Consider the following 26,938-nt stretch of genomic DNA (forward strand, 5'->3'; position numbering starts at 1 on the left):
AAGCTCCGCCCCCCGGGATCACGCCATTCTCCTGCCTCAGCCTCCCGAGTAGCTGGGACGAACCAGTCCTGGCCCAGCCCATTCCGCGAGCCAGCAAGCTTCTGAAAAGCAAAACTAGGAAGTTGCTTTCCAACATAAAGTGGAGGTTTCAACACAGGAGACTTTAAGCAAGTTCCAGTGTGTCTATATTTGGTCTGGCTGATCCTCTGGACTCTGGCCTTCCCCGCTCACATTAGCAGACAGCTCTGCCCTAGTGGGCGCTTAGCCTGCGACGGCAGCCCGAGAGGAAGAGTTGGGCAGAGTTGCAGGGGTCTCCACAGCTGAGGCAGGTTGGCCGGATTATTTGGGTTCCTGCTTGGATGGCGGCGACGCTGATCGTGGAGCCCGCGGGCCGCTGCTGCTGGGACGAACCGGTGCGAATCGCGGTGCGCGGCCTAGCCCCGGAGCAGCCGGTCACGCTGCGCGCGTCCCTGCGCGACGAGAAGGGCGCGCTTTTCCAGGCCCACGCGCGCTACCGCGCCGACACCCGCGGCGAGCTGGACCTGGAGCGCGCGCCCGCGCTGGGCGGCAGCTTCGCGGGGCTTGAGCCCATGGGGCTGCTCTGGGCCTTGGAGCCCGCGAAACCCTCGGTGCGGCTGGTGAAGCGCGACGTGCGAACGCCCTTGGCCGTGGAGCTGGAGGTGCTGGATGGCCACGACCCCGAGCCCGGGCGGCTGCTGTGCCAGGTGCGGCACGAGCGCTACTTCCTCCCGCCAGGGGTGCGGCGCGAGCCGGTGCGCGCGGGCCGGGTGCGAGGCACGCTCTTCCTGCCGCCAGGTGACTCACCTCTGCTAATTGTTCCCGTCTGCCCATCCCTGTTCTTGCGCTTTCCGCTGTGTGTGTGTGTGTGTGTGTGTGTGTGTGTGTGTGTCCCCCGCCCCGCCCCGCGCTTTTCGCTTGTGTGTGCGTGTGTGTGTCTCTTCTCCAGCCCCCCCACCGCCCGGGCTATGTTGCCCAGGTAGGTCTTGAACTGCTGGACTCAAGCTATCCTCCCGCCTCTGCCTCCCTAAGAGCTAGGATTGCAGGGTGAGCCACCGCGCCCGGCCCTTTGAGGGGAGTTACACTTATTTTTTTATTTTTATTTTTTTTCGTCCCTGCGCTTTTCACACGGAGAAAGGATGTAGCTTCCAACATTCCGGAGGTTAGTGTAAGGAGACAGGAATGGAATGGAAAGTTGGTTGGGGAAGTGCCCCTGCCGCTCCAAAACTGAGAGGTCCCTCAAACCTAGTGCTCAGTTAAAAGACATTGTAAGGGCCGGGCGCGGTGGCTCACGCCTGTAATCCCAGCACTTTGGGAGGCCGAGGCGGGCGGATCACGACCTCAGGAGATAGAGGCCATCCTGGCTAACACGGTGAAACCCCGTGTCAACTAAAAGTACAAAAAATTAGCCGGGCGTGGTAGCGGGCGCCTGTAGTCCCAGCTACTCCGGGAGTCTGAGGCAGGAGAATCGCTGGAACCCGGGAGGCAGAGGTTGCAGTGAGCCGAGATCACGCTATTGTACTCCAGCCTGGGGGACAAGAGTGAAACTCCATCTAAAAAACAAAAACAAAAACAAAAAACAAACAACAACAACAAAATTTTCAAGTAGTTTCAATGTTCCTATTTATGTACTGACCAGGAAGCCACTTTTTTTTTTTCAATAAACAGAATTGCGACTGGTTTTCTCACTGCATTTCCATGGCAGCCAGGAGGTGCCAGGTGGCTGGGCCTCTGACAGTGCAGAGGTTATGGTGCCTGCCCGCCCGCCATTGCTCCAGCTGCAGCTGCTGCCCCCTACAGGGCCTGTTCGTTCCTGCTGCCTAGCTCCCCGCTGGCTGGCTATGATCTCCCTCCTGTTGTCACTCCAGGAGAGCAGCCACCTCCTTGTGCATGGCAGAACCAGGTACTGATTGCGGCCTCTCCTCTTGGCCTCGAATGGTATCCTTGTCATCAGTAAGCAAGTCCCCAAAGACCACGGTCTTGTCCATTGTAAGGATAATTCACTCCACAAGCTGGGGCTCCAGGTGCTGCTCTACCCAGCAGTGCTTCTCACCCACACAGTGGTCATACTTTGGCAGGGGCTGGTGCAGTATAAAGACCTCGGTGTTTTGCATGTGCTTCATCTCTTGCAAGACCCTCCGGGGTTGGGCTCCAAGAACTAGGGAAAAGCCTAGGGCTTCACACCCATGGGCCACTTTATCCACCAGGTCCGGCAGCAGGGTGCGGTACTGCTTCCAGGCCAGGAAGCTGCGGTGCTGCTGCAGTGTCACATGCAGCTCCCTGAGAAGCAGTGGCTGAAGCCCAGCAGGAGGCCATCTGGAAGCTGCCAGCACGCGGTCCCTGTCCATCAGCACACGCATGGGCTGTGCTCATCGCTGCTGGGGCACTGGGGTTTCTCGGGATCCTAGGGGTATGGGGCCCACAAATGTGCTTTAAAAGTTTCTCATTTTTGCAACTTTTCTTTCAACTCCCACAGTATGTTAAGGTTTATGTAAATTAGCATTTACAATAGGAAAGCCTCTTGCTGTCAAATGGAAATTTGAGGTTACTGGATACTTTTATATTACATAAAGAGCAATCAGCCAGTGTAAAAATGAAATGATGCTTATCCTTATTAATAATCAAAGAAATGCAAAATAAAACAACAGAGTACATTTCACACCCTCAGAAGTGGCCCACTTTTAGAAGCCAGCATTATCAATTGCTGACCAGTATGTGGAGGAAATGAAACTCACTGCTAGAAGGAGTCAACATATTCATCTGCTCTGGGCAACAATTTGTCTTAACTTATAAAGTTAAATATGTTGTTCTACTTGTACATGTGCAGCATATTCCTTATAAGAGGAAAGCCATTGCAGATGAGCAATGGCTCATATGGATTAAATTTAATCTGGATTAAATTTAAAAGAGAGCAAAGCCAACTGGAAACAGTCCAAACGTCCATCAACAGTAGAACAGATTAATAAATTGAGGTATATTTCCAGCAGTCAAAGTGATTGAACTACAGCTACAAGAATCAACATCTATCAAGATACACAAAATAAAAGAAAAAAATACAACAGAATCGACATGGATGAATCTCCAAACCACTGTTGAGTGAAACAGTCAAACCCTAGGAGAACACATTCAGTATCATTCCATTTCGATACAATTCAAAAAATAGGCAAAATAAAATATTGTTTAAGGTACATAATCTAAGTGGTAATACTATAAAGAAAACCAAGAGTGATAACACAGAAAGTCCAGGATACTGGAAAGGGAGGAAAGGGCACAGGGGTCTGTGGGACTTTTATGATTTGAGGGTATCAGCACTGAAGTATTTCTTAAAGTGTTGCCTATAAGGTGTTTGCATTTTTTTTTTTTTTTTTTGAGACAGTGTCTCGCTCTTTTGCCCAGGCTGGAGTGCAGTGGCGCAATCTTGGCTCACTGCAACCTCTGCCTCCCGGGTTCAAGCGATTCTCCTCCCTCAGCCTCCCGAGTAGCTGGGATTACAGGTGCCCGCCACCACACCCGGCTAACTTCTGTATTTCTAGTAGAGATGGGGTTTCACCATGTTGGCCAGGCTGGTCTCGAACTCCTGACCTCAGGTGATCCACCTGTCTCAGCCTCCCAAAGTGCTGGGATTATAGGCGTCAGCCACTGCACCCAGCCTGCGTTGTTATTCTTTTTTTTGTGTGTGTGAAATACAACGTTTAATGTAAATGGTAAAAATATTCAGTAGGTGGAGTCATTCAGAATGAGTAGCCTTTTGAGTCTGTCTCCATTGAATAAGTGCATTCTGTTGAGTGCACTGGAGAGGCATTTATGCTCTTCTGTGTGGCAGTCTTTCTGTTTCTTGGTGGTGTACCATTAAATGGATTCATTCACCAGTCAGAGGACATTTGGGTTGTTTCCAGTCTTTGGTTATAATGAGTAAAGTCACTATAAACACTTGCCTACAAGTTTCTGGACAAACACAGGTTTTCATTTCTCGTGGGTAGATACCTAGGAGTGGGATTGCTGGGTCACATGTGTGATAAGTATGTGTTTAACTTGATAAGAAACCAACTGTTTCAGGAATAGCTTAGTTTTGCATTTTGTTTTGTTTCTTCCCAAGAACCTGGGCCCTTTCCTGGGATTGTGGACATGTTCGGAACTGGAGGTGGCCTGCTGGAGTATCGGGCTAGTCTGCTGGCTGGGAAGGGTTTTGCTGTGATGGCTCTGGCTTATTATAACTATGAAGACCTCCCCAAGACCATGGAGACGCTCCATCTGGAGTACTTTGAAGAAGCCGTGAACTACTTGCTCAGTCATCCTGAGGTTAGTTCTTCTCTCAGATTTATGGGCTATGATGTATCAAGTCTCTTCTTAAATGGTCTGGGTTTTCACAGAAGTTAGCTCATTCATGACAGCCATTCCCTACCCCAACACACACTACCTTTTTTAGTCACTTCTTGTAGACAGTCTCTTTCTTTCTTTTTTTGAGATGGAGTCTCACTCTGTTGTCAGGCTGGAGTCCAGTGGTGCGATCTTGGCTCATCGCAACCTCCACCTCCTAAGTTCAAGTGATTCTTGTGCCTCAGCCTCCCGAGTAGCTGGAATTACAGGCACCTGACACCATGCTTGGCTAATTTTTGTATTTTTAGTAGAGGCAGGGTTTCACAATATTGGTCAGGCTGGTCTTGAACTCCTGACCTCAAATGATCCACCTGCTTTGGCCTCCCAAATTGCTGGAATACAGGCATGAGCCACTATGCCCAGCCTAATATTTGTATTTTTTTTTTTTTTTTTTTAGTAGAGATGGGGTTTCGCCATGTTGGCCAGGCTGGTCTCAAACTCCTGACCTCAAGTGATCTGCCCACCTTGCCTCCCAGAGTGCTGGAATTACAGGCATGTGAGCCACCACACCTGGCCTCTTATAGACAGTTTCTATACAATTCTATACTACATATTTTCTGCTAGTAAACAGATTCGTAGTTGTTGTTATGCAATTTTAAATTCCAGTGTGTTTTTTCTTTCTTTCTGTTTTGTTTTGTTTTGTTTTGTTTTTTGAGATGGAGTCTTGCTGTGTCACCCAGGCTGGAGTGCAATGGCATGATTTCGGCTCACTGCAAACTCCACCTCGCGGGTTCAATTGATTCTCCTGCCTCAGCCTCCCACATAGCTGAGACTACAGGCGCATGCCACTACTGCCCGGCTAATTTTTGTATTTTTAGTAGAGACAATGTTTCACCATGTTGGCCAGACTGATCTCAAACTCCTGACCTCAAATGATCCACCTCAGCCTCCCAAAGTGTTGCGATTACAGGCGTGAGCCACCACGCCCGGCCAGGAGATGATGTACTTGTTGATGATGACTCAGTTTAGTTACGACATTGGGAATGGGTGGCTCAGGTGGGAGAGAGAAAAAGATCATAGGAGATATGAGATTAAGGAACTGAGAAACCAGAGTAATTGATAGATCTTCCACATGGTTATCACCAAGAGTGGTGATGGAGAAATTGTGGAAAGGAAGAGATAGAGGGGAGGTAAATTCCCAACGCTGCAAATCTGGGTAAATGGTAGAACCCAGATTCAGACTCAGGTTCAACTAACTTCCAGGGTGGACACTACTCACCGTATTCCACTGTTTGTGGAGTCATTCTTCTTCTTTTTCCTTTGTCCCTTTCTCAGGTAAAAGGTCCAGGAGTTGGGCTGCTTGGAATTTCCAAAGGGGGTGAGCTCTGCCTTTCCATGGCCTCTTTCCTGAAGGGCATCACGGCTGCTGTTGTCATCAACGGCTCTGTGGCCAATGTTGGGGGAACCTTACGCTACAAGGGTGAGACCCTGCCCCCTGTGGGCGTCAACAGAAATCGCATCAGGGTGACCAAAGATGGCTATGCAGACATTGTGGATGTCCTGAACAGCCCTTTGGAAGGACCTGACCAGAAGAGTTTCATTCCTGTGGAAAGGGCAGAGAGCACCTTCCTGTTCCTGGTAGGTCAGGATGACCACAACTGGAAGAGTGAGTTCTATGCTAATGAGGCCTGTAAACGCTTGCAGGCCCATGGGAGGAGAAAGCCCCAGATCATCTGTTACCCAGAGACAGGGCACTATATTGAGCCTCCTTACTTCCCCCTGTGCCGGGCTTCCCTGCATGCCTTGGTGGGCAGTCCTATTATCTGGGGAGGGGAGCCCAGGGCTCATGCCATGGCTCAGGTGGATGCTTGGAAACAACTCCAGACTTTCTTCCACAAACACTTGGGTGGCCAAGAGGGGACAATCCCAGCAAAAGTGTAAATTTTATTTGATCATGTGGCCTCTCTGTTGCTAATCTCTCCTGGAAACATCTGCCACATTTAGTGTGTGTATGTGTATTCATTCTTTTGTTTTTAATAACTACTTAAAGTTTCTTTCCCTCATTATTAAAATGAATTTACCAGTAAGAATGAGTTTTTAAGATTTTTATAAACTATATACTTTATCAGTTTGGGAAGGGAGTAACTGTAGAAAACACAAGAAGTGGAAAAAGTCTCCTCTTCCTATCTCAACACACAACTGATAAGGCTTTAGTTCTGAAAGGAAAAGGGAGTAACATCAATTAACAGTGTCTGGTACATAAATGGAGTTCAATAATTCTTTGCTGAATGAGTATAAGTGAGCCAGGCGTGGTGGCTCACACCTGTAATCCTAGCACTTTGGGAGGCCGAGGTGGATGGATTACTTGAGGTCAGGAGTTTAAGACCAGCCTGGCCAACGTGGTGAAACCCCATTTCTACTAAAAATACAAAAAATTAGCCAGGCGTGGTGACGCGTGCCTGTAGTCCCAGCTACTCAGGAGGCTGAGGCAGGAGAATTGCTTGAACCTGGGAGGCAGAGGTTGCAATGAGCTGAGATTGCGCTACTGCCCTCCAGCCTGGGCAACAGAGCAAGACTGTGCCTCAAAAATAAATTAATTAATTAAATAAATAAATGATTACCTACTGTGGAAGAAAAGCACATAATATAAAAAGTATATCAGATTTGAGTTCCTCCTTTAAGAATGGAAGTTAACATCTTGCCTATAAACTGATTACTAGTTAGATATAAAACTACTAAAACTTTTCAAAACCAATACATATTTAGTTCTTTGATATCTTCTCCTTGGATTAATAAGGATTCTCCTAGTGCAAATAAATTTTACATTCCTGTTTATACATATGGACCTTTAGGATTTAATTGTTTCAAAAGCTGATAAAACATTATTTAGATGAATTACATAAGTGATTTTAACAATGATAAATGTGAAATTCAATAACAATTTAGGCTTGGCGTGGTGGCTCACACTTGTAATGCCAGCACTTTGGGAGGCCGAGGCCGGTGGATTGCTTGAACCCAGGAGTTCAAGACAAGCCTGGGCAACATGGCAAAACCCCGTCTCTACAAACAAATACCAGACATGGTGGCGCATGCCTGTAGTCCCAGCTACTGGGGAGGCTGAGGTGGGAGAACCGCTTGAGCCCGGGAGGCAGAGGTTGCAATGAGCCGAGATCGTGCTACTGCGCTCCAGCCTGGGTGACAGCAAGATACTGTCTCAAAAAAAATAAATAAAAGAAAGAAAAAGAAAGACAATATTTATATCACTTGATATAAATAGTTCCACAATAAACTTGATTTTTCTTAAACCTTAGTTGTATTTAAAAGAAAAAAAAACCTTAATTTATTATTCTTTTCTTTCCTTCTTTTTTTTTTTTTTTGGAGGCAGGGTCTCATTCTGTTGCCCAGGCTGGAGTGCACTGGCACAGTCACAGCTCACTGCAGCCTCAACCTCGTAGGTTTAAGCTATTCTCCTACCTCAGCCACCCTAGCAGCTGAGACCACAGGCACACACCACCAGGCCTGGCTAATTTTTAATTTTTTTACAGATGGGGTCTCCCAATGTTGCCCAGGCTAGTCTTAAATTACTGAGTTCAAACAATCCTCCTGCCTCAGCCTCCCAAAGTGCTGAAATTACAGGTGTGAGCCACTGCTGCCAGCTTCCGGCATCTTTTTTCTAAAGGAATTCATGGTCTTGTAGCAGTAGAATATAACCACATCTACAGTAGAGAGATGATACCCTGAGATGAAGCTACTTCCTGTGTTACTCTGCAACCCAGGACTGCAGCTGGTGCCATGTCTGTCCAAACTTCCACAAGAATGCCAGTGCTGGGCATGGAGCCCCATTTAGAGTACACATGACCCGAGGCTCTGAAAACTCTTAGAGATGATGCAGTCTGGGACAGTTCCTCATAGCTGGCCTGGCCAAGTCCCACCCCAAGATGCCAGGCCACAACACAAAATTTCAAGTCATATTGTTTTATCTTTTCCCTTGCAATTATATAGTATATGACTCTCTTAGAAAAGTGCAATAGTTAAAACTTGTTTTAGTAGATGCTGGGTCCCAAACTTGTCTGCTGAAGCCCTTTTGAGACCTTAGGGACCCTATTCCCCATTCTTAGAAATTCGGGCTGGTGAATATTAGATTCAAAAGCACCACAGATAAGCCTGTGGGTGTAGAAGCACATGCCTGTAATCCCAGCTATTTGGGAGGCTGAGGCAGTAGGATTGCTTGAGCCCAGGAGTTCAAGCCAGCCTGGGTAACACAGTGGGACACCATCTTATAAAAACAATTTTTTTTTGAGACGGAGTCTCACTCTGTTGCCCAGGCTGGAGTACAATGGCTTGATCTCGGCTCACTGCAACCTCTGCCTCCTGGGTTCACGTGATTCTCCTGCCTCAGCCTCCCAAGTAGCTGGGATTACAGGTGCCTGCCACCATGCTCAGCTAAATTTTGTATTTTTAGTAGAGATGGGGTTTTGCCATGTTGGTCAGACTGGTCTTGAACTCCTGACCTCAGGTGATCCACCTGGCTTGGCCTCCCAAAGTGCCAGGATTATAGGCGTGAGCCACCGCACCTGGCAAAAAAAATGTTTTAATAACATGAAAAATTTTAAAAATCACCACAAGGGTTCAGATTACCTATCAGCCTCTTGACATTTCGTTTTTTTTTTTTTTTTTGAGATAGGATCTAACTCTGTCACCCAGGCTAGAGTGCAGTGGCAGTGACATGATCTTGGCTCACTACAGTCTCGATCTCCAAGACTCAAGTGATCCTCCCACCTCAGCCCCCTGAGTAGCTGGGACCGCAGACACGTGTCACCATGCACAGCTAATTTTTGTATTTTTGCAGAGACAAGGTTTCACCATGTTGCCCAGGCTGGTCTCAAAACTTCTGGGCTCAAGCAGTCTGCCCATCTTGGCCTACCAAACTGCTTGGATTACAGGCATGAGCAACCGGGCCCAGCCTAGTTAGTCTTTATTAGTTATTTGAAAGACATTTTTCTTTTCACTTGCAACCCATGCACACTGTGAACACTGTGAAATATACAGAAAAGTTCATTAAACTAACATGCTCCATAATGATTCGCTTATTTATTTGAAAACAGAGGTCGGGTGCAGTGGCTTATGCCTGTAATCCCAGCACTTTGGGAGGCCGAGGCAGGCAGATCACCTGAGGTCAGGAGTTCTAGACCAGCCTGACCAATATGATGAAACCCTGTCTCTACTAAAAATACAAAAATTAGCCAAGTGTGGTGGCATGTGCCTGTAATCCCAGCTACTTGGGAGGCTGAGACAGGAGAATCGCTTGAACAAGGAGGCAGAGGTTACAGTGAGCCGAGATCACACCATTGTATTCCAGCCTAGGCAACAAGAGCAAAACTCCGTCTCAAAAAAGAAAAAGAAAAAAGACCGGGTGCGGTGGCTCACGCCTGTAATCCCAGCCCTTTGAGATGCCAAGGCGAGCAGGTCATGAGGTCAGGAGTTTGAGACCAGCCAGGCCAGCATGGTGAAACCCTATCTCTACTGAAAATACAAATATTAGCCGGGCGTGGTGCTGGGTGCCTGTAATCCCAGCTACTCGGGAGGCTGTGGCAGGAGAATCACTTGAAACTGGAAGGCGGAGGTTGCAGAGAGCCGAGATCGTGCCACTGCATGCCAGCCTGGGCGAAAGGGCAAAACGCTGTCTCAAAAAAAAAAAAAAAAAAAAGTGATGGGGTCTCCCTATGTTGCCATGCTGGTCTTAAACTCCTGGGCTCAGGCAATCTTCCCACTTTGACCTCTCCCAAAGCGCTGGGATTACACGCAGGCACCACTGCACCTGGCCATCATGAATAATTTTAAAGGGAACCACCATGTAACCAATACCCAAGTCCAATGGGCATGGTTTTTAAAAGCATATTTAAAGTGTATAACATGGACCAGGCACGGTAGCTCACGCCTGTAATCCCATCACTTTGGGAGGCCAAGGTGGGTGGATCACTTGAAGTCAGCAGTTCGAGAGCAGCCTAGCCAACATGGTAAAACTCCATCTCTACCAAAAAATATAAAAATTTGCCAGGCGTGGTGGTGTACACCTGTACTCCCAGCTACTTGGCAGGCTGAGGTGGGTGAATCGCTTGAACCTGGGAGTCGGAGGTTGCAGTGAGCCAAGATTGTGTTACTGCACTCTAGCCTGGACAACAGAGTGAGACCCTGTCTCAAAAAATAAAATAAAAATAAAGTGTACAAAGTGATGGTTGTGGCGGGTGGTTTTTGTTTTTGTTTTTGTTTTAAGAGACAGGCTCTGGCCAGGCTGGAGTGCAGTGGTGCTATCATAGCTCATTGTAGCCTCAAACTCCTGGGGGCTCAACCCATCCTCCCACTTCAGCCTCCTGAGTAGCTGAGACTATAGGCACTTGCCACCATGCCCAGCTAATTTTTAATTTTTTGCAGAAACAGGGTCTTATTATGTTGCCCAGGCTGGTCTCGAACTCCTGGCCTCAAGTGATCCTCCTGTAATCAGTAGAAGGGTCCAGCTGCTCGCCACTTGTAAAAATAAGCCAATATAATAAGAATGAGGTGTGATAAAGAGAGTGAGTTTTATTACCCATGCTAGCAAGGGGAGAAGTGGGTGTAATTATTTGCAAATATTTCCACTCTTCAGTTTGTGGAGGGAATCCAGGAGTTTTTGAAGAGAGAGTTTGGAGTGCAGAAGAGGCAGCGGAACTAGGAGTTGTCGGGTGGCGTGACCTGCTCCAGTGGCTTGTCTTGAAGTATTGTTCATCTGGTGAAGAAGCCATTGCCATCACTGTGGCTAGAGGTGTCTGGTCCATATCCAGATCCAGTCCCTGAAGCTGAAGGAAATATATGACCAGGTAATGGTGTGTACTTAACGAGCATCTAGGTAAATACATGTGCATAAGGCATGGAAACATAGAATGGGAAAAGAAAGGGCGTGGAGGTTCAGCACATTCCGAGGGTGTATTTCACGATGAAAGGAAACACATATGCAGCTGGTCTCAGAGTTCTATCTTGAGACTCATTGGGGGAGGAGAAAGGGGAAAGGAAAAAAAAGTCTTAAGATTTGAGGCTAAGCTGCTAACCTGCTTAGTTACACTCCCACCTTGGCCTCTCAAAGGGCTGGGATTATAGGCGTGAACCACTGTGCCAACCCAGCATGGTGTTTTGATATGTGTACATTAACACACTGTGAAAGGATTCCTGCAATCCAGGTAATTAACCTGTCCATCATCTCCCATCTTTCTCTCTCTCGCTCTTTTTTTTTTTTTTCCCCGGTGGTGAGGACACTTGTCTTAATCTGTTCAACTGCTGTAACAAAATGTCTTAGACTGGGTAATTTATAAACAACAGAAATGTATTGCTCACAGTTTTGGAGGCTAGGAAATCCAAGATCAAGGCACCAGCAGATCTGGTGTCTGGTGAGGGCCTGTTCCTCATAGATGGCACCATCTTGTGTCCTACCTAGTGGAAGGAGCAAGGCAGCTCTCTTCAACCTGTTTTATAAGGGCACCAGTCCCATTAATGAGGGTTCCACCCTCATGACAGTCACTTCCCAAATGCCTCGTGATGTTTGTGTGTCTGTGTGTATCTCGGAGCGCCAGGCCTCAATTTCCTCATCTATACAATGGGTATAACAACAATCCCATCTTGTTGGGAGGAATTAACAATCATGCATCAAGCCCTGGGCATCAGGTTCAATGTGTTAGCTATTAAGAGCTAATTACTATTTAATGTTTTAAACACCCTCAGGAAGTAGAGAACACTCCTGTCACATTCTGCAGAAAAAGAAATTGAGGCAAGGGGCAAAGCCATTTGCCAAGGTCATAGATCCTGCAAGCCAATGGCAAGGCAGGATCTGAACCTGGGGCTTCAGATCCTGGGGCTTTATCTGATTAAATACCAAGAGAGAGTGCTGAGATATTTTGGTGGTGGACAGTCCCTGAGGCAAGCCATTTTTAGAGCATCTGGGCCACTTGGGGAATTGAATCTTTACCAGGGCTTCCCACCTCCTGTTGCCCCTTCTCTGAAGGTGACCGCCTCCCACAGTAGCACCCCAACCACTCAGAACCCCCAAGCCTTCTTCTGTGCACATGCTGAAGCTAATATTGCCCTCCACTCCACCCCAACATCAGGGACCCTGGCTCAAGCCCTTCCCTGGGAGCCCTTCCTCCTCTCATGAGGCCTCCTTCCCAGCCCCTCAGAACAGCCTCCTTTATGAGAGTGGCCAAGATCCCACTGAAACCTTCCTATCAACTTTATGAAATTAATCAGGGAAGAAGGGAGGGGCGAAATGGAAATCAGCCCAGCTTGTAGCACACACAGCATTGGCCATGAGGTCAGCTGCTCTCTGACCCACTTGCTCAGAGTTGTTTGCTGTCTGTTGCTCCAGAGTCACATAGACCCTGTCACAAGGTCATAGTTCCCCTTCACTGCTCTATAGATAACAACTGGAACATTATAAAACGTTAACTTTTCCATTTGAGATATTCTTTCAGGTCCTGCGTAGCAATGAAACTGAGGCAGGATAGGTAGTTAAGGGAGTGACCGTGTTCTCGGGATGCAGCGACCATGGCACCCATACAGTCAACACAGTGAGCCTCAGCATTCGCATTGTCATTGAGCACATTCAAGCAAAGCTGTCTTCAGTAGGGAATTTCCCCCATAGACAGCATGAGCATTTTAATTTTACCTGTCCTCAAACTGACATTTTGCTCATTATAATAGAAGAAGACAGCCCTACATGGAGATGTAATATGCTAGTGAGACATGTGACATATGAACAAGCATGTACAGCTACTGTGCATGTGCACCCAGAAGACCACCCGGAACATGCTTACTAGCAACACCTCTTCCCACCACCTTATGAATAATCATGTAAGACTCCCATAAAGGGAGTCTCCCTACTGCAAGTCTCTGCTGTCTCACCCCTATGAGCAGCTTGCCTTGAATCCTCTCTCTCTCACAGTATACTGTCCATTCTGCACGTAACTTTCAAAATACTCTTCCTTTGCAATAAATTACTCTATGCTGCACTTCTTTGCTGTGTGTCTCTTGTTTAAATTCTTTTAAACCAAGAAGACAAGAACCGAGGTGTCACATCAGCCGCCAATGAAACTGTTGATGCCAGCTTCTCTGAAGGACCCCACAGGAACTCACTCACTAAAGAATGCAGTTTTTGCTGGGCGCAGTGGCTCACAGCTATAATCCCAGCACTTTGGGAGGCGGAGGCGGGTGGATCACAAGGTCAGGAGTTCGAGACCAGCCTGGCAAACATAGCGAAACATCGTCTCTACTAAAACTACAAAAATTAGCCGAGTGTGGTGGCATGTGCCTGTAGCCCAAGCTACTTGGAGGTTGAGAGGCTGAGGCAGGAGAATCACTTGAACCTGGGAGGCAGAGGTTACAGTGAGCCGAGATCGCGCCATTGCACTCCAGCCTGCGTGACAGAGTGAGACTCTGTCTCCAAAAAAAAAAAAAAGAATGCAGTTTCCACCTCCTGAAAATTTAATCCCCTTTACCCCAACCAATCAATGACCCCGATTTTCTAGCCCTTTACCCTTCATGATCCCTTTAAAAACCCTGTTACAGGTAGTTAGACAGACATGAGCAGGGAAGGAGAGGGCTTTTCTCCCTCACCCACTAGGAATGTCAGGTGATGGTTCGACAGTTATCACATTGCCTCTCTAAAACTGAAAATTCACAGTCGGTGCCAGAGGGCCAGAGTGAGACAAGCTCCTGATGATCCACAGCTGTTAACATTAAAGTGTTAATTGAATGCAGGTGCCAGGGAGAAGCAACTTCCTGGGCATGTGCATTAAGAGACAAAATGGCAGGTCGGGCATGGTGGCTCACGCCTGTAATCCCAGCACTTTGGGAGGCTGAGGTGGATGGGTCACCTGAGGTCAGGAGTTCGAGACCAGCCTGACCAACATAGTGAAACACCGTCTCTACTAAAAATACACAAATTAGCTGGGTGTGGTGGTGCGCACCTGTAGTCCCAGCTACTCGGGAGGCTGAGGCAGGAGAATCGCTTGAGCCCCGGGAAGTGGAGGTTGCAGTGAGCTGAGACCATGCCACTGCACTCCAGCCTGGGCAACAAGAGTAAATCTCCGTCTTAAAAAAAAAAAAAACCAGACAAAATGGCTACGTATGACCTTTCCAGGACACTCCACCAGAGAAGGGAAGAAAGCCTCAGATGGGCATGTATACAACTTCCTACATACACTGTGCATGCTCACTTCCCAAAGGTAAAGAGAGCACAGAGCATGAGGGCAGCCCACCCTCAGAGAAGAATCACGAGAAAGAGGCGAGCCTATAAAGTCCTAGGATCACAGTTAAACGGGGCTCTTGACCTTCAGGTGCCCAGTCAGGTCTCTTCCAAGTGAACTTTCCTTTCTTTCATGTCCTAAAGACTTTTTAAATAAACTTCCACTCTGCTCTGAAACTCACCTCCATCTCTTTTTCTGCCTTATGCCCCTCAGTCAAATTCTTTCTTCTGAGGAGGCAAGAACTGAAGTTGCTGCAGACCTGTACAGATTCGCCACCAGTAACTCAGACACTTTCCACTGGTAACAACCCCAGCCCAGAATTCTTCAAGGAGATGGATTTGAGGGTCTCCTCCCATCTCGTTGCTAGGTGCCCTGTGATCATGAAGCTCTTTCTGTGCTGCAAACCCTGCTGTCTCAGTGTAATTGGTCTGTAATGGCAGAGCGGGCATTCTGCAGCCTCTTCCTTGCCCGGGGCCTGTCGGGAGCCCCCAGCACTGCCTGTACCATCATAAATCCACCCTGGCCCCTTTCCCAGGCTCCAAGCTCAGAGGAGGCAGAGCCTTCATTCTAACCTACAGCATCCCCTCCCTAATCCTCATTTGCCTGCTCCTTCTGAGCTTGGGCCCCATTTTTTGAGACCCTACCAGCCCCCATTCCCACAATCCCCTGTGCCTACACAAATCAACCTCCCCGTGTCCCAACCACTGTCACCCCCAACTTAGACCAGTGCATCCCACAGCTATTCTAGCAACCCACAAACACTCCAGTGTCCCCCACTTCCTGATCTCATAACACCTTGGGCCCTCCAGACACCCCCTGCTCCAGCCTGGCAGTTTGTCAACCCCCTCACCCAGACCCCCAACACCTCATGCCTGTCTTATGCCATGAGTCTGAGGCCCCTGACCCCCATACCTCTTGGGTGCCACCCAGGCCTGTCTGTGTGGGCAGTTCTCCCACCAGCTCCCTTCCATCCCCTCATGGGCCCTATCCCGGGTTTCCCTCACCCATGCACACACTGTCTGGCATTCCTGACTCCCACTGTTCCTGGCTCACGGCCTGGCCACCGTGTCTCGCTCATTTGCCATAGCCCCTGCCTGGCCCAGCAAGACAGGCCTAGGTCAGGGCAAGGACAGGTCAGCACCAGTGCTGCTGCCCCACCCCCAAGGACACAAGCCTCCTGCTCAGGACACTTTCTGGGGTCCTGTGCCTCCCCTTCTTCTCCCCCAGGTGACAAGTCCCCACCTTTTAATACTATCACATTGAGGCTGGGCATGATGGCTCACACCTGTAATCCCGGCACTTTGGGAGGCTGAGGTGGGTGGATTACCTGGGCTCAGGAGTTCAAGACCAGCCTGGGCAACATGGTGAGACCCCATCTCTACTAAAAATCCAAAAAATAATTAGCCGGGCTTGGTAGCGCTCACCTGTAATCCCAGCTACGGGGGAGGCTGAGGCAGGAGAATCACTTGGAACCCAGAAGGTAGAGGTCCAGTGAGCCGGGATTGTGCCACTGCACTCCAGCCTGGGCAACTGAGCAGGACTAGACCTCCAAAAAAATTAAAATAAAAAAGTACTATCACATTGGGTATTAGGTTTGTTAAATAAAAATTATTGCTGTGGAGGATACATTTGAAGGGAATGAAAAAAAAGTATCGGAGACTATTGTTTTGCTCTTTTTTTTTTTTTTTTGAGATAGAATCTTGCTCTGTCCCCCAGGCTGGAGTGCAGCAGTGCAATCTTGGCATGCTGCAACCTCTGCCTCCCAGGTTCAAGCAATTCTTGTGCCTCAGCCTCCCTAGTAGCTGGGATTATAGGCATGCACCACCATGCCCCACTAAGGCCATTGTTTTGGACTAGGCTCTAGCACTAGGCCCCAACAGACAAGACTAAAAACCAAAATGGCGTCACCCGTGCTAAAGTTTCACCCAACCTAAATTGAAGTGTTACCTGGCCTTCTGAGAAATCAGGAGAGAAATAACAGCCAATTTCCCAAACATGCCAATTTTGATCTTCAATTATCATGGCAATGAGGTTCCCCTCTGCTTTAATCTGTACACAAAAGAATTAGCCAGCTGGGTATGGTGGCTTACTCATGTAATCCCGGCACTTTGGGAGCCCAAGGCAGGCAGAGCACTAGAGACCAGGAGTTGGAGACCAGCCTGCCCAACATGGTGAAACCCTGTTTCTATGAAAAATAAAAAAAATTAGCAGGCATGGTGGTGGGGGCCTGTAATCCCAGCTACTCAGGAGACAGAGGCAAGAGAAGCGCTTGAACCAGAGAGGCAGTGGTTGCAGTGAGCCGAGATAGTGCCGCTGCACTCCAGCCTGGGCAACAGAGTGAGACTCCAGCTCAAAAAAGAAAAAAAAAAAAAAGAAAAGAAAAGGAAGGCCTTGTCCTGCACGTTGGCTCACACCTGTAATCCTAGCACTTTGGGAGGCCAATTGTTGAGCCCAGGGGTTCGAGACCAGCCTGTGCAATACAGTGAGACCCCCGTCTCTATTAAAAATAAAAAATAATAACAATGAAAAAGTAAAAAAAAAATTAGCCTGAAGTAACTAAGTAACTAATCAGTTACTTTCTGTTATTCTGTCTCCTTGATGCCCACCTTACAAGAAAAATAGTTTTGAAATGACCAGGAAGCTCTTTGTTCTTTGCTTCTGCTCTTTTCAGCTCTTCTCTGTCTATAAAGGCCAACTTCTGCTCAGCTCATGTGAATACTTACTCTATTTTATGGAATGAAGTGTTACCTGATCTTAGAATCGCAATAAAGCCAATTAAGACTTTTTTTTTCAATTGAGATTTTTAACTAAATTAATTGTAATTTTGTCCTTTGATGGGTTCTAACATTTGAATTTAGGGTGGGTAGGGGACACCAACGTTCACACCATAGCAACACTTAAGATCTACTGTCTTAGGAAATTTCAAGTATACAATACACTATTAACCATAGTCATGAGGAAAGAAAAAACAAAGCCTTTTTATCTGAGAAGTGCAAGCCCCTTTAAATTATCAGGCCCAGAGAAGCACTTAAAATATGATAGCTGTCACATCTTACTCCTAGTTGAACTAATTATCCCTTGAAACCACTTGCAACGTAGGCTCTAGATTAAGCAATGCCAAGGAGGCATGAAATGCCATATACCCAGGCCGGGCATGGTGGCTCACACCCGTAATCCTGCACTTTGGGAGGCTGAGGCAGGCCGATCACAAGGTCAGGAGTTCGAGACCAGTTTGGCAATATGGTGAAACCCCATCTCCACTAAAAATACAAAAATTAGGCTGAGTGAGGTGGCTCACGCCTGTAATCCCAGCACTTTGGGAGGCTGAAGGTCAGGAGTTTGGATCATGAGGTTAGGAGTTTGAGACCAGCCTGGCCACATGGTAAAACCCCATCTCTACTAAAAATACAAAAAAAAAAAGGTCAGGCGCGGTGGCTCACGCCTGTAATCCCAGCACTTTCTGAAGCTGAGTCGGGTGGATCACGACGTCAGGAGTTTGAGAACAGCCTGGCCAATATGGTGAAACCCGGTCTCTACTAAAAATACAAAAATTAGCCAGACATGGTGGCCCGTTCCTGTAGTCCCAGCTACTTGGGAGGCTGAGGCAGAAGAATCGCTTGAACCCGGGAGGTGGAGGTTGCAGTGAGCCGAGATCACACCACTGCACTCCAGCCTGGGTGACGGAGCGAAACGCCATCTAAAAAACAAACAACCAACGAACAAAAATTAGCAGGGCCTGGGGGCAGGCACCTGTAATCCCAGTTATTTGGGAGGCTGAGGCAGAAGAATAGCTTGAACCTGGAAGGCAGAGGTTGCAGTGAGCTAATACCACACCACCACTGGCACCACTGCACTCCAGCCTGGGTGACAAAGCAAGACTCCATCTTGAAGAAAAAAAGAAAAAAAATTAGCCGGGCGTAGTGGTGCATGCCTGTAAATCCCAGCCACTCAGGAAGGCTGAGGCATGAGAATCGCTAGAACCCGGGAGGCGGAGGTTGCAGTCAGCTGGGCAACAAGAGCAAAACTCGGTCTCAAAAAGAAAAAAAAAATTTTTTTAGAGGCCAGGCTCAGTGGTTCATGCCTTTAATCCCAGCACTTTGGGAGGCCAACGCAGGTGGATCACCTGAGGTCGGGAGTTGGATACCAGCCTTGCCAACATGGTAAAACCCCACCTCTGCTAAAAATACAAAAACTTAGCTGGGCATGGTGGCATGCACCTGTAGGCCCAGCTACTTGGGAGGCTGAGACACGAGAATTGCTTGAACCCAGGAGGTGGAGGTTGCAGTGACCCAAGTTGAACCACTGCACTCCAACCTGGGCCACACAGTGAGACTCTGTCTGAAAAAAAAAAAAGAAAATTGTTTTAGGGACAGAGTCTTGCTCTGATGCCCAGAGCTGGAGTGCATTGGTGTGATCATAGCTCACCTGCAGCCTCAAATTTCTGGGCTCAAGCCATCTTCCCATCCCAGCCTCCCTGAGTAGCTGAGACTGCCAGTATGCACTACAACACCTGGCTAATTTTTTATAGAGGTGGAGTCTTGCTCTGTTGCCCAGGCTGGTTTCAAACTTCTGGCCTCAAGCAGTCTTCCCACCTGGGTCTCCCAAAGTGCTGGCAAAACATTTTATGTTTTAGTTCCATACTGAAGTCCACGAGTGCTCAATTATTTGTTTGTATTTTTGTCTTTGTTTTATGGTGATATTACTACAGAATATTGAGTTTACTCAATTTCCTCCCTAATATAGAAAAATTAGATGATTCCCGGCCTGGTGTAAAAAAAAAAAAACAAAAAAAAGTAGATGATTTCTTCAGCCCCACGAACAGCTGCCAGTCATTCTTGGGCATTTTTTCTCTGCATTAGCTTCAGGGTGTCAGACAGACTGTTGATTGAGCCTACTGACAGGAGTATTTGCATACTTGTTTGGAGATTTATCAAAAATAGGGTATATTTTGACACAGACTTCTTGCTTCCCCCGCTCCCCTTTTGGCAACATCCACTTTTTTTTTTCGAGACAGAGTCTTGCTCTGTCACCCTAGCTGGAGTGTAGTGATGCCATCTTGGTTCAGCACCACCTCCGCCTCCTGGGTTCAAGCAATCCTCTTGCCGTAGCCTCCCGGGACATTGCTGGGACTACAGGCATGGGCCATCACACCCGGCTAATTTTTGCATTTTTAGTAGAGATGGGGTTTTGCCACATTGGCCAGGCTGGTCTCAAACTCCTGGCCTCAAGTGATCTGCCTGCCTTGGCCTCCCAAAGTGCTAGGATTACAGGAATGAGCCACCGCACCTGGCCCATCCACTTGTTTTTGCTTTATTTCAATACTTATTACTATTCTGATTATCAGTAAAATTTCTGCTAGGAACACAAGTGGATTTACCTTATCTCCCCTGACTTGTTTCCACGGGACCTCCCATTCCCACTTGATTTTGAGGATTGAGGATAAACTGGGGGAGAATTATCTAGCAGCAAAATACTGCTAATGTGCTTAAATTTTTTCTTGTTTTCCAACACATATTTTATGTCAAACTCTGTGTTCAAATCTAAATACGCCCCAATCTTCTCAAAGTCAGTCTCCAACTTCCAAATTCTTTAATTTGCCCCAAAAATAATCATAACTCCTATTAGACCCATATTTTATTTCTCTAATTTTTTTTTTTTTTTTTTTTTTTTTTTTTGAGATGGAGTTTCATTCTTGTCGCCCAGGCTGGAGGGCAATGGCGCGATCTCGGCTCACTGCAACCTATGCCTCCTGGGTTCAAGTGATTCTCCTGCCTCAGCCTCTCGAGTAGCTGGGATTACAGGTGCATACCACCACGCCGGCTAATTTTTGTATTTTTAGTAGAGACGGGGTTTCACCATGTTGGCCGGGCGGGTCTTGAACTCCTGACCTCAAGTGACCCGCTAGCTTCAGCCTCCCAAGGTGCTGGGATTACAGGCGTGAGCCACCGAGCCCGGCCTATCTCTCTAAATTTTCAAAGTGTCCTTTCTTGCCCTACATTTCAAAAAGCCATCAGTACCGTCATGAGAACTTCCTCCGTTACACTCATAGTGTCAGGTACCTGCTCAGCATATATTACACTTTTTCGGAGAATTCCTGATTTCATTGCCCCTCCCCCTGCAGCTATGGATTCCAGGAAATGCTAACTCCACCCTGATCCCAGGGGCAATGGTGGCAATCTCCATTTGGTTTAAGCCAATTTCAACATTCCATGACAGGAGAAAATATGTGACTTAGACCTTTCTTAGAAATCTGAATCTTCTCCCTCCTACTCAATATAAGCAAAAAAGGATGAGGCCCCAATTACGCTGACAGCCACCTTATGATGTTATTATGGCAGAGAAGACAGAAAGCAGAGGTTCCTGGTGTCATCATTTAGCCATTGGATCAATCAAATGTTAAGCCAGACCCACTCTTGATTTTCCATCCAATACATTTACTTTTCTTTTTTGTGTTTAATTTAATTAAAAAGTTAAGAAAAAATTAAGGAACAGGGACATAAACCCTGGACCCTCAGATTAAAAGTCTGATGCTGTACCAACTGAGCTATCTGGGTGGTTTACTTATTTTTTTTTTTTAAGTCTTATATTTTAAAGCAGTTTTAGTTTCATAGCAAAATTGAGCAGAAGGTACAGAGATTTCCCATATACTCCCTGTGCCCCCAAAACATGCATAGTTCCCTTACCTCCACTATCAACATCCCCCACCAGAATGGTACATCGGTTACAATTAACCGTCACTGACATATCATTATCACCCCAAATCTCTAGTTTGCTTTAGGGTTCACTCTTGGTGTTTGTTCTACATCTATAGTTTTGGACAAATGTATAATGACATGTGTCCACCATTACAGTATCACATAGAATAGTTTCACTGCCCTAAAAATTGTCTGTGTTCCCACCGGGCACGGCGGCTCAAGCCTGTAATCCAGCACTTTGGGAGGCCGAGACGGGCGGATCACGAGGTCAGGAGATCGAGACCATCCTGGCTAACATGGTGAAACCCCGTCTCTACTAAATAGTACAAAAAATTAGCCGAGTGTGGTGGCGGGCGCCTGTAGTCCCAGCTACTCGGGAGGCTGAGGCAGGAGAACAGTTTGAACCCGGGAGGCAGAGGTTGCAGTGAGCCGAGATAGTGCCACTGCACTCCAGCCTGGGCGACAAGGGCAAAACTTCTCAAAAATAAATAAATAAATAAAAATAAAAAGGAAATATACAGTCCAAGGAGTAAAAGGAAAAAAAGAATAAAAAAGGAAGCATGCCTACAAGAACTAGAAAATAGCCTCAGAAGGGCAAGTTGAAGTTACTGGCCTTTAAAAGAATGTAGAGGGGACTGGGGGCGGGGCTGCCAAGGGAGGAGGAAGATGGCGGCGGGAGCGAGGTGAGGTGTTGGCAGTGGAAAGGGGTTCGGGCTCGGGGGGCGGGGGAACGCGGAACGATGGCCCGCGCCGGCCGCAGGGGCGGATAAAAAGCCGTCGCGCCGCGGGAGTGGGTGGGAGGGAAAGGGGTGCCCGAGGGCCATAAGAGTATGACGAGTCTGTACGAGCTGGTGTGGTGGGTGCTGCACGCGCTGCTCTATCTGCACCGCACGCTCACCTCCTGGCTCCGCGTTGGGTTCGGCACCTGGAACTGGATCTGGCGGCGCTGCTGCCGCGCCGCCTCTGCCGCGGTCCTAGCGCCTCTCGGCTTCACGCTCCGCCAGCCCCGGGCAGTTGGCAGGAACCGCCGTCACCACCGGCACCCGCGCGGGGGGTCGTGCCTGGCAGCCGCCCACCACCGGATGCGCTGGCGCGCGGACGGCCGTTCCTTGGAGAAGCTGCCTGTGCATATGGGCCTGGTGATCACCCAGGTGGAGCAGGAACCCAGCTTCTCGGACATCGCGAGCCTCGTGGTGTGGTGTATGGCCGTGGGCATCTCCTACATTAGCGTCTACGACCACCAAGGTATTTTCAAAAGAAATAATTCCAGATTGATGGATGAAATTTTAAAACAGCAAGAACTTCTGGGCCTAGATTGTTCAAAATACTCACCAGAATTTGCAAATAGTAGTGACAAAGATGATCAAGTTTTAAATTGCCATTTGGCAGTGAAGGTGCTGTCTCCGGAAGATGGAAAAGCAGATATTTTAAGAGCTGCTCAGGACTTTTGCCAGTTAGTAGCCCAGAAGCAAAAGAGACCCACAGATTTGGATGTAGATACGTTAGGCAGTTTACTTAGTTCAAATGGTTGTCCTGATCCTGATTTAGTATTGAAGTTCGGTCCTGTGGACAGCACATTAGGCTTTCTTCCCTGGCACATCAGATTGACTGAGATTGTCTCTTTGCCTTCCCACCTAAACATCAGTTATGAGGACTTTTTCTCTGCCCTTCGTCAATATGCAGCCTGTGAACAGCGTCTGGGAAAGTAGTGGTCATTGGTTGCATAATTTGATTTGAGGCTTGTGGAGGAAAGGACCCAAGTGACTCTGATGTTTACAAAGCACCTATGAAACCCTGCACACACCTAGTTCATAATCCTCATAATTTATCAACAAACACAAAAAAGTGTCTTACTTGAGAGTGAATGTGTGTGTGTGCGTGTGCATGTGCACACATGTGCACGTTTGTATGTATGGAAATAAACTTATAAATGGGGACGTATTGGAGAAGGAAATACATAGACCTACAACTTTGAGCAAATAGCAGCGATGTTTTAGGAACTGAAATGTCACACTTAAAGCCTTCAGCCCAGCTACTTCCCTATTTTTGTGGGGAGAAGAGGGCCTGATTAGAACTGTTCTGGTTGTGTTTGGCGGGAGGGGAATAATTTTTGTTCAGTCCTTCTTAGTGACCAAACTTTAATTTTTAAGAGTAATATATTGACTTACTGAACTGAAGCATTCTGAGTTGAAAGAAGCTCCAGAGGAGTGGAGTTCTGTGTTGCTCACATGTTAAAATGTTGCTCACCTTCAGAGCAGAGGGAATAACTATCTTCAGATATCCGTCCATTTTCATCTCTTAATTGTAGTCAAAAGTATGACTTGAGAGTGTTGCTCTGGTGTCTGTATTCTGGGTTCTGAAGATTATTTGAAAAATACCTCTTACTACATTGAAATGCAGACTTTTAAAAATTTAAATATTGGATTAGGCAGTCAAAAAAACCAAGCAAGCATAAAAGGTCAATAAGTTGTAATCTTGATAGTAAAGGTGGAAAACTTATTATAAATGGAAAGAAAGTTTTGATTTCCTTTTTTATTTGATGGGCAGTATGCCATATTACACCCAAAGTTCGTTTAAAAAATATTTCCATCAATTATCTTTATTTAAAATAAACATTTGAAGGAAGTTACCAAGGCAGCTTTTTTCCTCAAAAGTAACTTGTTCCTCTTTGGAATAGCACATTTTAGGGGCATGGTTAATACCTGAGATTTTTACTCAGTAAATCCTGATGGTTACTGTGTGTAAAATGTCTTTAAGTAGGATTGAAGGCTTCTGTGGGGAATAAAATATTACCAAAATTTATAAAAATAAATTTTACATGTTCTCTTTTACGACAGAGAGCAGCACTGGTTCTGTTATTTTTAAAATGAATAATTGATTTCTTGATAGGTATTTAATATTCTTCCCTCACTGCTGATTCTTAGATAGAAACCATTCTTTATATTTGATAGACTGTTTTCAGAAAACCCTTATCAACAAGTGTACAATACTTATCTAAAACTATACATTTAGAATGGAGCAGTTTAATACTAGATCTCAGAAGTTTGAAAAATAGCAAAGAAGACTGGATTTGGAAAGCATGGTCTACAATTGCTTGTCAAATTCTGAAGCTATGAAGAATAAATGTTTCAACTTTGGATTATGAAACCCCATTTATGATTTTTTAAATACACTTGAAATAAAAATGATCAAACTAAAAAAAAAAAGAATGTAGAGGGAGGGATCAATGTAAAAATTTATTTAAAGAAATAGTAACAGAGAACTTTCTAAACTAGAGAAAGATATGAATATACAGGTATAAGAAGGTCATAAAACACCAAGCCAACTCAGCCTCAATAAGACTACCTCAAGGCATATAATAATCAAACTCTCAAAGGTCAAGGCTAAAAAAGGATCCTAAAAGCAGCAAGAGAAAAGAAGGACATATTAATAACATCATAAAGGAGCTCCAATATGGCTGGTAGCAGACTTCTCAGCAGAAACTTTACCGGGCAGGAGAGAGTGGGGTGACAAAGTGCTGAAGGAAAAAAACTTCCAATCTAGAATATTATATTCAGCAAAAACAGCCTTCAAACATGAAGGAGAAATAAGGATATTCTTAGTTAAAAAAAAAAAAAAAGTGAGAGATTTTGACAACATCAGACCTGTCTTATAAGATTCTTGTTAAGAGGAGTTCCTCACTGGTTGAATATGAATGGTCAAATGAAAAGAACATTAATATTCTCCTGCCTTGCATATTCTTCTAAAACATTTTACATTCCTAACACATCAGTGTGTCCACATCTTGCTTCTAAGGCAGGGGGCAATTTGATCCTAAACAGTTGAAAAATGGGATGAGGACTCGTTTCGTCCCCAGATGACTACCTATAAGGAGTGATTGGCTAGGTGGGTGGCTCACGCCTGTAATCCCAGCACTTTGGGAGGCTGAGGTGGGTGGATCACCCAAGGTCAGGAGTTCGAGACCAGCCAGCCTGATCAACATGGTGAAACCCCATCTCTACTAAAAATACAAAATTAGCCAGGCATGGTGGCACATGCCGGTAATCCCAGCTACTTGGGAGGCTGAGGCAGGAGAGTTGCTTGAACCTGACAAGCAGAGGTTGCAGTAAGCCGAGATCGTGCCACTGCACTCCAGCCTGGATAACAAGAGCGAAACTCTATCTCAGAAAAAAAAAGGAGTGATTTGGGGTGTCCCCAGATAAATGCCTTTTAGCCTTTGACATAAAGAATCTTTAGTTACAATGCAAACATCCCAGAAAGAATACCATATTATCATTATCAATTATTAGAAATTCTTAAGGAGGCTGAGTGCGGTGGCTCATGCCTGTAATCCCAACACTTTGGGCGGCTGAGGTGGGCAGATCACCTGAGTCAGGAGTTCAAGAGCAGCATGGCCAACATGGCGAAACCCCATCTCTACTAAAAATACAAAAAATTAGCCAGGCATGGTGGCGGGCACCCGTAATCCCAGCTACTCAGGAGGCTGAGGCAGGAGAATTGCTTGAACCCGGGAGGTGGAGGTTGCAGTGAGCCAAGATCGCACCAGTGCACTCCAGCCTGGGCGACAAGAGTGAAACTTCACCTCAAAAAAAAAAAAAAAAAAAAAAACTTAAGGAATAGTTATTATCATCTGATATGATGGCTTACTAAGAAGGAAGGGAACACATGATAGGTCTGTTTTGAAAAGGAATGGGGACAGAAGAAAACGTTACACAAGGTCTGATCAAGAGGCTTGTTCTGGCTTGTCTTTGTCTGTCTTGGAGTCACGGGGCAGGTGTAAGGCCAAATTCTGCACTTCCCAGTCATGTTACCTTGGGCAAATAATTTAAAATCTGTAGTTTCCCAATCTGAAAATTGAGTCTGATACCTGTTCTAATTTAGTGTTAATTGATATGAAGCTCAAAAGTAGAAACATGTATGAAAGTTCTTTGCAAACTAAAATATATGTGTGAGGAATTGTTATTATTAGTTTAGAGGATGGACTGTTGTCCTTAGAAGGCAAGTCTCTGGGTCCTACAGTTAGATGCACTGGGCGCTTCGGGAAGAATTTAGGGGTACAGGGTACTCAGCAATTAAAAGAGAGGGTGCTTAGAGAAGGAAGAAAGGACTTATTAATGGAGTTTGGAGGCTCCTTATTATCTAAACTTACACATTACGTGACCAGCATTATGAGGCAGCACCCCACTCCCAACAAATAGCCCTCTAGAACCAAAAGCAGAGTGGCAGGTCCTGGGTCCTTTTGTACACAGCATAAAAAATTAAGTCAATCTGGCATAACTGCAGACCAGGCCCTGGAATGAGCAACCCACCAGCATTATCTGCATTTCTAGGAACTTGGGCTAGAAGGGTAGGAATGGGGTTGGAAGGGTTAGGCCACATGCCTCTAGTTAAAACCTGATGAACTTCCTAGATCCCCAACTGGAAAACGTAGGAGTTGGACTAAATTCCTCTCCTGCCTCTAATATTTTATGAATACAGAACTCAACTCAAAATGGGTAGTATCTCAGAGATTCCAAATTTAGTTCTACTTTTCTGTTTGCTTATCAGTCGCTTACCCTCACCCTCTGGTCTGATACCTTTATCCTGTACAAGTGGTCAAAGTAGGTTGAGTAACGTGTGCTAAAAGGAGTAATATCTTGC

General features: G+C 46.4%; 3 protein-coding genes and 1 long non-coding RNA gene across 7 annotated transcripts in view; 2 read left to right on the forward strand and 2 right to left on the reverse strand.

Annotated features, from left to right (window-relative positions):
• The window catches only part of HEATR4 (HEAT repeat containing 4), a 63,944-nt gene extending 58,273 nt beyond the window's left edge, over positions 1–5,671 (reverse strand). The window contains exon 1 of the mRNA XM_063651814.1: positions 5,615–5,671. The gene's annotated coding sequence lies outside the window, so the exon portion shown is untranslated. The remainder of the gene's footprint in view (positions 1–5,614) is intronic.
• On the forward strand, positions 1–13,367 carry LOC129013102 (acyl-coenzyme A thioesterase 1). 2 transcript variants are annotated; one of them, XM_063651820.1, is made up of 4 exons: positions 20–816; positions 4,115–4,317; positions 5,671–5,973; positions 10,979–13,367. In XM_063651820.1, the coding sequence occupies exons 1-4, from the start codon at positions 360–362 to the stop codon at positions 11,042–11,044; spliced, it is 1,029 nt and encodes a 342-aa protein (XP_063507890.1). In that variant the 5' UTR covers positions 20–359; the 3' UTR covers positions 11,045–13,367. The 2 variants fall into 2 exon arrangements, with proteins under 2 accessions (XP_054305526.2, XP_063507890.1); XM_054449551.2 differs by lacking the exon at positions 10,979–13,367 and having other exon boundaries at positions 1–816; positions 5,671–6,422.
• The window catches only part of LOC129013103 (uncharacterized), a 17,516-nt gene continuing 1,468 nt past the window's right edge, over positions 10,891–26,938 (reverse strand). The window contains exons 2-3 of one of the 2 annotated variants that reach the window (XR_008493769.2): positions 23,467–23,654; positions 10,891–11,168 (exon numbers count right to left, since the gene is read on the reverse strand). This is a non-coding gene — a long non-coding RNA (uncharacterized LOC129013103). Of the gene's footprint in view, positions 11,169–22,196; positions 23,655–26,938 lie in introns of both variants that reach the window. The other variant, XR_010123754.1, reaches the window with a different exon arrangement.
• Positions 21,936–26,938, forward strand: part of ACOT2 (acyl-CoA thioesterase 2) — a 22,675-nt gene continuing 17,672 nt past the window's right edge. Inside the window, exon 1 of one of the 2 annotated variants that reach the window (XM_054449550.2) lies at positions 21,936–21,981. Coding sequence is in view for 1 of the 2 variants with exons in the window: in XM_054449548.2 (XP_054305523.2) it covers positions 22,129–22,543 (415 nt within the window). In the remaining variant the exon portion in view is untranslated. Of the gene's footprint in view, positions 21,982–22,100; positions 22,544–26,938 lie in introns of those variants that run through there. The other variant, XM_054449548.2, reaches the window with a different exon arrangement.

The sequence above is a fragment of the Pongo pygmaeus genome, chromosome 15 (assembly GCF_028885625.2).
Source record: "Pongo pygmaeus isolate AG05252 chromosome 15, NHGRI_mPonPyg2-v2.0_pri, whole genome shotgun sequence".
Lineage (NCBI taxonomy): Eukaryota > Metazoa > Chordata > Mammalia > Primates > Hominidae > Pongo > Pongo pygmaeus.